This window comes from Onychomys torridus, chromosome 4, assembly GCF_903995425.1.
Source record: "Onychomys torridus chromosome 4, mOncTor1.1, whole genome shotgun sequence".
Classification (NCBI taxonomy): Eukaryota; Metazoa; Chordata; class Mammalia; order Rodentia; family Cricetidae; genus Onychomys; species Onychomys torridus.
In genome coordinates this window covers 136274031-136284554 of record NC_050446.1, presented here as the reverse complement: position 1 = coordinate 136284554, position 10524 = coordinate 136274031, and the positions used below count along the sequence as shown (strand labels likewise).

The 10524-nt window shown below is 52.0% G+C and overlaps 1 protein-coding gene across 3 annotated transcripts; it reads right to left on the bottom strand.

The window, feature by feature from the left end:
• Nucleotides 1–2753: 2753 nt before the first annotated feature.
• Ogfr (opioid growth factor receptor) lies at nt 2754–8925 on the bottom strand. Of its 3 annotated transcripts, none has more exons than XM_036185977.1 (7): nt 8588–8925; nt 7294–7362; nt 6694–6772; nt 5888–5966; nt 5130–5196; nt 4528–4676; nt 2754–4061 (listed from the first exon to the last, which is right to left on the bottom strand). In XM_036185977.1, the coding sequence occupies exons 1-7, from the start codon at nt 8726–8728 to the stop codon at nt 3062–3064; spliced, it is 1584 nt and encodes a 527-aa protein (XP_036041870.1). In that variant the 5' UTR covers nt 8729–8925; the 3' UTR covers nt 2754–3061. The 3 variants fall into 3 exon arrangements, with proteins under 3 accessions (XP_036041870.1, XP_036041872.1, XP_036041871.1); XM_036185979.1 differs by lacking the exon at nt 8588–8925 and adding an exon at nt 8287–8574; XM_036185978.1 differs by lacking the exon at nt 8588–8925 and adding an exon at nt 8291–8574.
• Nucleotides 8926–10524: the final 1599 nt, after the last annotated feature.

Below are 10524 nucleotides of genomic sequence, written 5' to 3'. Positions count from 1 at the left end.
GGGGGCGGCGCAAGGCCGGGTGCCCCGCCCTGCTCCGCCCCGCCCGCGCACAAGCCCCCCATTCAGACGGACCCACCTGGGCCAGCGCGGCGCCGCGTGGGCTGGAAAGAAAAACCCAGCAGCATTTTCTGGTCCTACTCTGAGTTAAAATTATCCCAGGGAGAGAGTGTTACACACACGCACCTTTCAGTGCACAAGAAAGACTCTTTTCTCTCCCACTCCTCTGCCAGATCGTGGCCAGGAAGAACCCCCGCAGTAGCGGGCATCTTTTAAAAGCTGCAAAGGAGACACCCAAGATACCCAAATACCAAGAGGATCACAGAGACACACCCAAGATGCCCAAATACCAAGAGGATCACGGTAAATCTCTCTTTAGGATGCCTACCATGGCAAGGATCCTGTATAGCGTCAGTCCAGCACTTCTGGCTAGCCATCCCAGCCCTCCCTTAAGCTTGGAATCAGGCTCTAGTGGGGTTAGGGGTGGACAGGTTCATTTCAGCCATCACTGGAAAGCCTTGTTATTATACTGCACCCTGTTCCCCAGGAAGGAGCAAGATGGTGAATTGGGAGAGAAAAGCAGCAGCCTGAAGGTCAAGGCTGATGGAGAGAAGAACCCAGTGTTAGGACATAACTGGAAGCTGGTCTCCACAGTAGTAGTTTCTCCTTTAACCCTCCTTCTTCAGATTATTATTATTATTACTATTATTATTATTTTGGTTTTTCGAGACAGGGTTTCTCTGTAGCTTTGGAAGCTGTCCTGGAACTTGCTTTGTAGACCAGGCTGGCCTCGAACTCAGAGATCCACCTGCCTCTGCCTCCCGAGTGCTGGCGTTCGCCGCCACCACCACCACCCGGCTCATATTATTTTTACTAAATTATGTATATGAGTGTTTTGCCTGAATGTATGTGTGTGCATGCCTGGTGTCCAGATGGTTGTTAAGCCTCCATGTGGATGCTGGGAATGAAACCTGGGTCCTCTACAAAATCAACAAGTGCTCCTAACTGCTGAGCTAACTCTCCAGCCCCTTCCCTTAATCTTACAGACATCTAAATCACCTATGGGGCTTGCCAAACTGCAGAATCTCAGTCTACCTGTCCTTTCTGGGAATCTGAATTTCCCGAGTAACACTGTCCTGATCTACAGGACATAGCAGCAGCTCCATCTGCAGGCAGGGATCATGTGACAGAAATTAGCAAAAAATAGAGTAAGGGTGTGTGTGTGTGTGAGAGAGGGAGAGAGCGAGAGCGCAAAATGGCCCCAATGTGAAGCTGTGGCTTCCACCTGCCAAGTGAGGTAACAGGAAATTCCTGTTCCACTACCAAGCACCCACTGCCTGCTCAGCTCTGCAGCAGGGGCTTATGAATGTCCATGGGAGTGAATCAAGGGGGAGCTCAGGAAGCCTTGCCCTCAAGCAGTCTGAGGCGTACCAAAGCACCTCTTTAGAGAAAGGTATTGTGGCAGTAGTAGCTGCAGTTGGGGGGCTCTGAACAGTCCATACCACACGGAACTGGAGACCAGGGTGTCATGGCTTCTGTAAAGTTCTTCCCACCTAACCAGGTTCCAGCCCTTTCTGCCACCTCAGTACCTAACATGCGGCACATAAAGCAGCGACTGGATGCCACTCAGATGAGGCACAGTTGGCCTTTAGCTTGCATCTGCGGAACATTTTTGGTACTTGAAACAGACTCTGTCTTCAACTCCCTCACATCTCCAGTAATCTGTAGACCTCTGAGGTGCGGCCAGCCTCACATCCTAGGCCTGTTAGGTCCAGGCCTCCCAGAACTTGCCTTTGAGCTGTGCAGAACTGAAGATTTACCTGTTTTGGTACACCATTCTTCCTGAAAGTCAGGGGTCAAGTGAGTCAGAGTGGCCAGCCATCTCTAGAGCCTCTCTCCTCATTTTCAAGAGTTGATATCCCCATCCAACCTGAGTCCCAGCCATCTAGTTGAAGATGCCTGCACACTCATGAGGGACCCCAACTGAAGTAACTACTAGATGCCTTCTATCCGCCTCAGAGCATCCATTTTCATTTGAAGCCTTACCAATAAGCCAAACCACAGCTAAAGTTCCCAGGCTCACAGCCTTAAGATAACCTTGGGAGGGTGCTGTCCACAGCACAGTACTATGACCTTGTCAAGAGATGGCAATGACCCCTAGGTTCAACTCAGGGAGAACTGTGATCCTCTCCCTCAGAGCACCCAGGATGGTGCTTGATCACCACCTCATCTGCACCAAGATATGTGTGGCTCCCTCCTCTCCATGGTCCATAAAACGCCTTACCTGACGGATAAGCACTAGGGAATTAGAAGAGGGAAAGCCTCGGCAGAGGGAAGCTACAGTGGGATGCCAGTCTGATAGGCCACATAGGGCCTTGGAAGGTAGTACCTGGGGAGGCCTATCAGTAGAGAGGGGCAAGACAGGGTTGGTCTAGACATGCAAACCCAGAACTGTCCCCAGCCCATCCAAAGGGCCTATGTACCAGTTTCCAAGTTCTTGAACAGGTGACAGGTAGCAGCTAAGGTGGTGATGATCCTTGTATTCTGGAAGGCTGAATATATATTACAATTGGTCTGCATAGGGTGCCAGTGCCCAGAAAGAGCTGTGCAACCAGTGTCTGCCAGGCTTTGTATGGGCAAAGCACCATGATGTGGCACAGGCCAGGCTATTCTCAACTAGGGGTAACAGGGAAGTCTATACAAATCAACCCACAGAATCCACAGGCAACCAAACAGGACCTTGGTCCACACCAAAAAACAAAGTCTGAAGAGTTTATTCAGAAAAGGCCTCACTTGGCACCAGACTAAGAAAAGAGCCCCCCTCCCCCTTTAGGGTCTGTTCACAAACAGGGGCTCAGAGGGCAGTAGAGGAGGACACAGTGAGGTAAGGAGGATTCTGAAGGCAGTGGCCTTCCCTGAGGGCAGGGCCTCAGTCCCTCTGGTGGACTTTTCAGTGACCACCAGGGAGAGGCCAGCACTGTGGGGCACCGAGAAGAACCAAAAGCCAGGGCTCTGGTACTCACGGGAACCCCTGCAGTGGGCTGAGTGGGACTGAGATGCACCTCTAAGGCTTTGGGGGTTCAGCAGAGGCCCCCACCCTCGACAATTCCTCTGATTCATCCACTGAGATTCCTGTGGTGTCAGGGCCAGGGTCCTCCACCAGGCTCCCCTGGTCCTCCACCAAGTTCACAGAGGCACCCTGCTCTGGCCCCACCTGGCTTTCTGGGTCCTCTGGCCCGTTCCCATCCTTTTGGGCCTCAGGACACTCTGAAGGAGTAGGAGGCAGGGCATGGGCCTGCATTTCGGTGTTATGGTTACTGGCAGCTGCATTACCCTCAGCCCCTTCCTCCACCTTTCTCCGTTTTCTTACCTCATCAGCCACCCTGGCCTCATGGGTAACAGGACAGGGCTGTTCAGCCTCCTTGGGTTCCTGGCTGACAGGGCTGAGGGCACACCCCTCAAGGTTGAGGGCAATTTTCTCTACCTCAGAGACACACTGGGGGTCTGACTCCCCTGGGGTCTGCTCCTGCTTGTTCCCCTCCAACTTCCTCTTCTTACTCTCTTTGGGGCTCAGTGACTCAGCCTCGTCCCTCTTGTCCCCATCCAAGGCTCCCACATCCTGGGGCTTTGTGCTCAGCAGCGAGGGATCCTCAGTTCCACTGTCCCCACTCAGGTCCCTTCCAGATCCACAGGTCCAACCCTGGGTGTCAGCCTCTTGGAAAGGGTTCCTGGAGCCCTCATCCTTATCTGCCTGCCCTAGTACCATCAGTGGAGCGGGTATAGCCTGGGGCCTGAATTTCCGCAGCTTGTCACGGGGCCCCCAGACAAACTGGCAGCGAGGCTTGAAGTGCTCCCATGCAAAGTGCACGAGCTCCCGGCGCTGGTGCCGGCAGCGCACAGCAAACAGGAAGTAGTCCAGGGCACTCTGGCGCACACTGGGCAATTTGTGCTGCACTAGTGTCTCCTCCAGGAAGAAGCGGACCAGCGGTGCCTGGTAGTGCTCTAAGCCCAGCTCGCCCAGCGACTTGAGGATGCGTGTGATACGCAGGTTGTTGTGGCTGTGACTGTGAAGGTAGGTGACAGGAGGTTGGATGGCCCTGGGGCCCTGGGGATGCACATCTGGCCAAAGCATCCCCAGCTGGCTCCACCTCAAATTTCCAACGTCTTCTCAGGCCCCCACCTGGGAAAATGGCCTGTGTACCCTGGACCTGTGGCCAGGATCTGCAAGTCCTGGGAGATGCCCCAGTCCATGGACTCCTGTCTGGGAAACACTGCTGAAAGCTAGAAGGGGCTGACATCTTGGCAGATCCAGAGTGACTGAGATGTCTGTAGTCCTCCCTTGCCTCTGCTTTCTGGGTGGGTGGAGAGGATGAAAATTCCCCAGCCAAGGGACTGCTTCCTTTATAACCTCACAACTCCTGCCACATGGCAGCACCTACACCCTGTGGCCTATATTAGACTTCTCTGCTGGAAACCCGGCTCAAGATCCTAAAGGGGAACATCAGAGATGGGAGGATGCCCTGCCCTTACCTGTTCAGGTTGTGGAAGCGCGGCTGGAAGTTCTGTGCACGGCAGACAGCACCTGTATCCCGGTCTTCAAGTTGGATTCCATAAAAGCCCAGCATGAGCTCATAGGACCGGACAAGACGCTCTCTGACCTCCTTGGAGCTTTTAAATGCCTAGAAAACAATCCCCTGGGGGCTCAGGTGGCCCTCACTGATCACTGCTCCCAAGGAACACTGGGTGGGGCCACTGGATACCAGGTAGGCCAATGCCTTCCCTTAGACCCTAACTAAGCCTCTGAGGATGGGATGACATCAACACATCTCCAGCTTTCTTCTCTGTGAGGCCTCCCTCTATGATAGAAAAGCTGTCACCTCCATTCATTCCTTGCTGTCCCTGTCCAGGGCCCTCTTATCCCTTATCTCTACTACTCAGTCTCGAAGGGCTGGCCCCCTTTCTCTGATGTCCCCAACAGGTGGCATTATTCCCATCAAGCAGACTTCTAGATGCCACAGGGACACCATGGGGCTCTTCTGGCCCCTAAGCCAGCACATTGTGTCAGAGTGACCTCTCTGTAGGCAGGGGTAGCTCTCCTAACTTCCCCAGTCTGGCCCAGGAAGGCAGCTTACCTCAACCTCTTTGAGTGTGAGGGGCTTGGCATGCCAGTTGACTCCTGGTTCCCTCAGAGGAAATAGCCTGTAAAGATGGTGAGGGTATAGGCACTTTAGTATCAGGCAGCAACTCATATATCTTTAATTCAATGCCTCCCTCTCATCCCTGGGAGGGACTGGCTGGCCTCTCTCTTACCCAAGGAACTAGGTAAGGATGACAGTCAGTCGGGAGCAGGTAAGATGGCTGCTTGGAGCCTCAGCCTATGTGCTCAGTGGGCTGTGTGGTGTAAAGTCAAAATGGGTAAGACCAGCATGTCTGTCACCTTTGGGAGGCAGAGTTTCCTTTTCTATGCTTTCATATTTTGTTCTTTCTTGTCATGAATCCTGCAGAATTATGGCTACAATGTATACCATGCCAAGAGGATACTGGGAGCAGCCCAGTGGGCTGTCCTCAAGCAAGGGATGTTGTACTTGCCAGGAAATGGTATAGCTTCTGAGGTTGCTGTGTGACACCTCACTCAAGCCCTGCTAAAACCAAGTCAGAGGTAGTCCAGCTCCAGCCACCCCTCTAGACAGATAGGTCTGTCCATGGACTTGTATACAACAACCCACAGAGCTCAACAACAGGGACACTAACTAGAGGTATGCAGCCAATACCTGTCACGTACATACAGGCTTATGGAAAGAAGGGAGTGCTTCAAATACCTAAACATAGACATAGCATGATAGCCCACCACCTCCCTTTACTTGAGACCTGCCTATTCAGTTCCACTCACCACTGGATGTAGGAGTGATTCTCTTCAAGGAGGTCATAGTTGTCTTTCCAATTCTGAAGAATGTCCTCAATGAGAAAACCTGGAAATCCCATGGGAAAAAGTCAGCTACAGAGGCCTCCTTGACATAGCTCAGGGTACAGAGCTTTGTCAGAATCACTGCTCAGCCTTAATTTCTTTAGGGTCCTCGGGACTCAGAAGAGTTATCATAGCTCATCAAATATAGAATGTACTAGTGTTAGGTAACTAGCCCACTTCTCTATGTGAGGGTACACTACTTCCTCTCTTGGTCACATATATATACCCTGTCAGCCAGGAAACTCTATACTCAAAAGAATCCCCATAGAAACCAAGCCTGGAACACACACGGTCTAGGGAAGGTGCCTTTGAACGGCCAGACAGCAAATACCTTAGCTGCAGTAGCTGCATGGCCTTTTCCATGCTACAGCAGAAAAGTAACTGCATAAACAGATGGTTGTGAGCACCAACAAAACTTTATACTGTTTAGTTTCAAATAATGTTTATGTCACAGAACAGATATGGTGCCTCAGGCCTATAATTTCAGCACTTGGGAGGCTTAGACGGGAAGATCTTGAGTTTGAGGCCAGCCTGGAATACACAGAAAGACCGTTTTAAAACCCCAAAAGCTTACTCTCTGGCCCTTCAACCTAAGCTCCAATACCCTTGGTAGCCTACTGGGGGTAGTGCAGGGTCATTTGAAAGCCATAATTGGACTGAGGACACCAGGCAGCCTAACAGAATGGACAACTGGCCAAGGGCAGAAGTACTGGGGCTGAGTGGGCAGGTACCGTTTGGCTGGAAGCAGATCTCATTTTTGTAGAAACTCAGGTTGGACATGTCGCCATTGCAGTCTTGATCTGCCAAATCCTGAAGAGCCAGAGAAAGGATGGCTGAGGATTCATGAGAAACAAGCTATCTTTGAGGACCCTTCAGGGGTAGGGACAGCTGTTCAAGACCCAAAAGGTCAGTTTGGAATCATCTCTGTGAACAAGGGTAGGTTTGGAGGACAGCACCACTTCCATCTCCCTACTAACAGAGGCCATCGATGGTTATTCCCCTCTGTACCTCAAAAATACTACAGGGGTTGCCAGTAACTCATGGGTACAGAGAAGAGAGACTGAAGGTGATCCCATGTACCATCCAGGGAGCCCTATGTGAAGTCCTGAGTCACATGTTCTGCCAGGAAGCTGGTCCCTCATTTTAAAGCTATGCTCTGAGGCTCAGGTTAGGACAATATGTTCATCACCCCATGACTAGAGCAAGGTCATAGATTTGAACCGACAATGAAGAACACACCCCAGAACCCAAAACTGGATTTTCAGGCAGGCCAGGGGATATGCTATTTGGGAAGAGGGCTGTGTCTCAAGGTAGGAGTCATGTGTACCTACCGGGTAGTGGTGTCGGTACCTTCGCATGTCCTGCATAGCTCGCCAATTTCGGTACCCTGTCATCCTAGACTGAAGAGAGAATAAAGGGAATAAGGTACCTGGAAAGTGTCCAGGCCAAAGGCAGCATGGCTTGGCCAGCCACCTTTGAGCTCTATGCAAGAGAAATGGGTATTTTTGTTTCTTCTGGTCCCCACACACCTTGTGTCGGGGGTTCTGAGAAGGCTGATCTAGACACTAGAGAAACACATCTTCATGTGAACACAGACAGAGAGACTGAAGTAGCCTCAGCTACCAGTCTTGCCTCTCTCAGTATTCCCTTTTTCTCTTTAGGGTGCCTTGGCCCAGCCTAGCCTGCATACTACCAAGGTGTATATGGCTGGTGCTCTTCTGTCCCCAAGCCCCAGCTTCATCTCCACTCTGGCCTGCTGGTCAACCTCATTTTGGTCCAAGCCCTTTATGTGTCTCCCTTCCCTGAGTACTATAGTATTTCCCCCTACATTATGCTCTGAATGGTCACTAGGCTGTATCCCCAAGGGCAGCTACTTTGCCAGCCGCTGTCTCAGGAGAAAACCTAGATGTCTCTGGATGGGTCTGATGCATGGGATGAATGAGGCTCCTTCCCTGCAAACCCCTGCTCCTCCCTGGGCTAACATGATGGAAGACACTGTGCCTCCAGGTCTGGCTTTTAAAAGGCTACTACTTCAGGTATGATCCAAAAACTCTTCTGGAGAAACAATTCTCATCAGAGCTTTTGGACTCTACCCAGCCTCAGCCTCATTCCAACGTGGTAAGGCATAGGTCGGCACTGGCCTGCCTGAGAGCCTCTCCAGATTCTGAGCCACTTTCCCCAAAATAGCAGACAAGCAGAGATTGTATGGAGAGAATGGAAAGAATGGTCGTAGTCATCACTCTCGTTTTCCAGGCTTTCCATCAACCCTGAAACTACAGCTATAACCAGGACAGTGAGTCTTACAGAATGGCACTGCGACTTACTTACATGCTGCTTGCTACAAAAGTATACCTGGAGACAAGCTCTTGGTGGCAACAAAAGTTACCAGAGCTAGGGCCAAATGTGGGGCGGAGGAAGGGCAACCCGAGGAAAGGCCACCCACGCAGGACGAGGATCTGGGGCGCGCTCTGACGTCACCCACGCACGACCCCCCCATCAGTCGCTGCCCTGACGTCACCGGCGCTCGGTCCGACACGGCCTGGGCCCGGCGCCCCCTCGGGACAGCGGCCTGGGCCAGGCGCTCACGGCCTGGTGTCGCTCTGTCGCCCTCCCGCCGTCTTGCACCTGGAACACGCCTGGCCGTGTCTCCTCCGCGTCGCCGTCCTCGTCGCCCGTGTCCTCATCGCCCGTATCATCCGCCTGGCCGTCCTCGCCATCCTCCTCGCTCTCGTCCTCCCAGGTGGAATCGCAGTCCAGGTCGTCCATACTCGAGAGGCAGGACCCGACCCGCTTTCCGCGGAAAGGAAAGTGAAAGAGGAGGAAGCGCGGGGGCGGGGCGGCGCCAGGTCCCGCCCACCGCTCAGTTTCCGCCGTTACGCGGGGTACCCAGCAGAGCAGCTACCCTTGGAGCCTGGCGTGAAGCGGTGCCCGGGAGAAGGCAATCCCGGTGAAGGACAGCCCCTGGAGACTGTGCACCAGGGATTCCTGCCCCCCATCCTCTCCCGGAAGACGCACCTCCGCAGACTCAAGGCCTCCCCCTAGAGATTTCACTTCCCTGGAGACTATCCCTTCTCTCCAGGGAGGATAGGGAGGCTTCTCCCTAGCCCTACGCGAAGTGCCTCTTCCGGCCAGCTCTGAGGGTTGCTGGGTGCTGGTCTCTGATCTTGGTTGACCTGTCTAACTGCAGATTCTCCTGCCTGGCTTCTGTGTCCACACTAGCTCACTTTGTACGTACCTGTGTGTAGGTGTTTGGATGCCCATGGACATCAGAGGTCGATGTTGAGTGTAGTTCCCCAGTAACGTCCACCCTATTATTTTGAGACAGGGGCTCTTTTCACCTGGAGGTCACAGATTCCGTGAGGCTGGCTATCCAGCAAATCCCAGGGATCCTACTGTCTGCCTCCCAGCACTGGAAATACAGGTACACACACCAACCCCAGCTTCTAGGTTGTGATCAAACTCAGGTTTTTGTTGTTTTGTTTCTCAAGACAGGGTTTCTCTGTGTAGCTTTGGAGCCTGTTCTGGAGCTCTCCCTGTAGGTCAGGCTGGCCTTGAACTCAGAGATCCGCCTGCATCTGCCTCCTGAGTGCTGGGATTTAAAGGCGTGCACCATCACCACTGCCTGGCTCAAACTCAGGCTTGTAAGACAAAGCAATTTCTTTTAAACAGTTAAGCCATCTCCATACTCCCCTCTGCTTTCTGAAAGAACAATAGTGAATTCCTGAAGCCATGGGAGTTCTGGACATCCACTTCTATCCACTAACAATTTCCTGGGATCATATGGATAGGTAACCCTTGGGTGTTAGCTGGAATATTTCACTGCGGTCTGTGGCCACGAGCCTTTCCTTGTTATGTGACACACTGTTTGAGGCAAGATAGAAAGGGAAACTTAGGAGACATGGGTGGGTAGCAGGGGAAAGGACCTCATTCAGTATGGGTTGAAGCTTCTCACAAGTTGAGAGTTATGGATTCTAGGACAGCTGGCAAAATTCTAGGACAGTTGAAGACTGCCTACATAAAGAAAATATTTCTTTTATATAACCATATCCCAAATAATATTAAACTAGTAATGATTGTCCTTCAGGGTTATGTGTATTTGACCTTTGAGTGTGGCTTTACTCCTTGACCAGATGTGAACCTGTAATTATCTGGGAATCTCACAGTAAAAATACATTGTCTCTAGCAACTGTCTAGTACACAACAGAGACTATGGTATGATCTGTTAAAGTTCCCTAGCGAGCCAGGCGGTGGTGGCACACGCCTTTGATCCCAGCACTTGGGAGGCAGAGGCAGGAGGATCTCTGTGAGTTCGAGGCCAGCCTGGTCTCCAAAGCGAGTTCCAGGAAAGGCGCAAAGCTACACAGAAAAAACCCTGTCTCAAAAAACCAAAAATAAAATAAAAGAAAGGAAGGAAGGAAGGAAGGAAGGAAGGAAGGAAGAAAGTTAGTTCCCTAGCAACTCCTTGAGTTGGAACTTTAGAAACCACCCAAATCAGACTGATGGGCTTCTGTGGAGACTCATATGCCATTTTCCCTTTAGAATCCAGCAGCTGCACTTGGGTG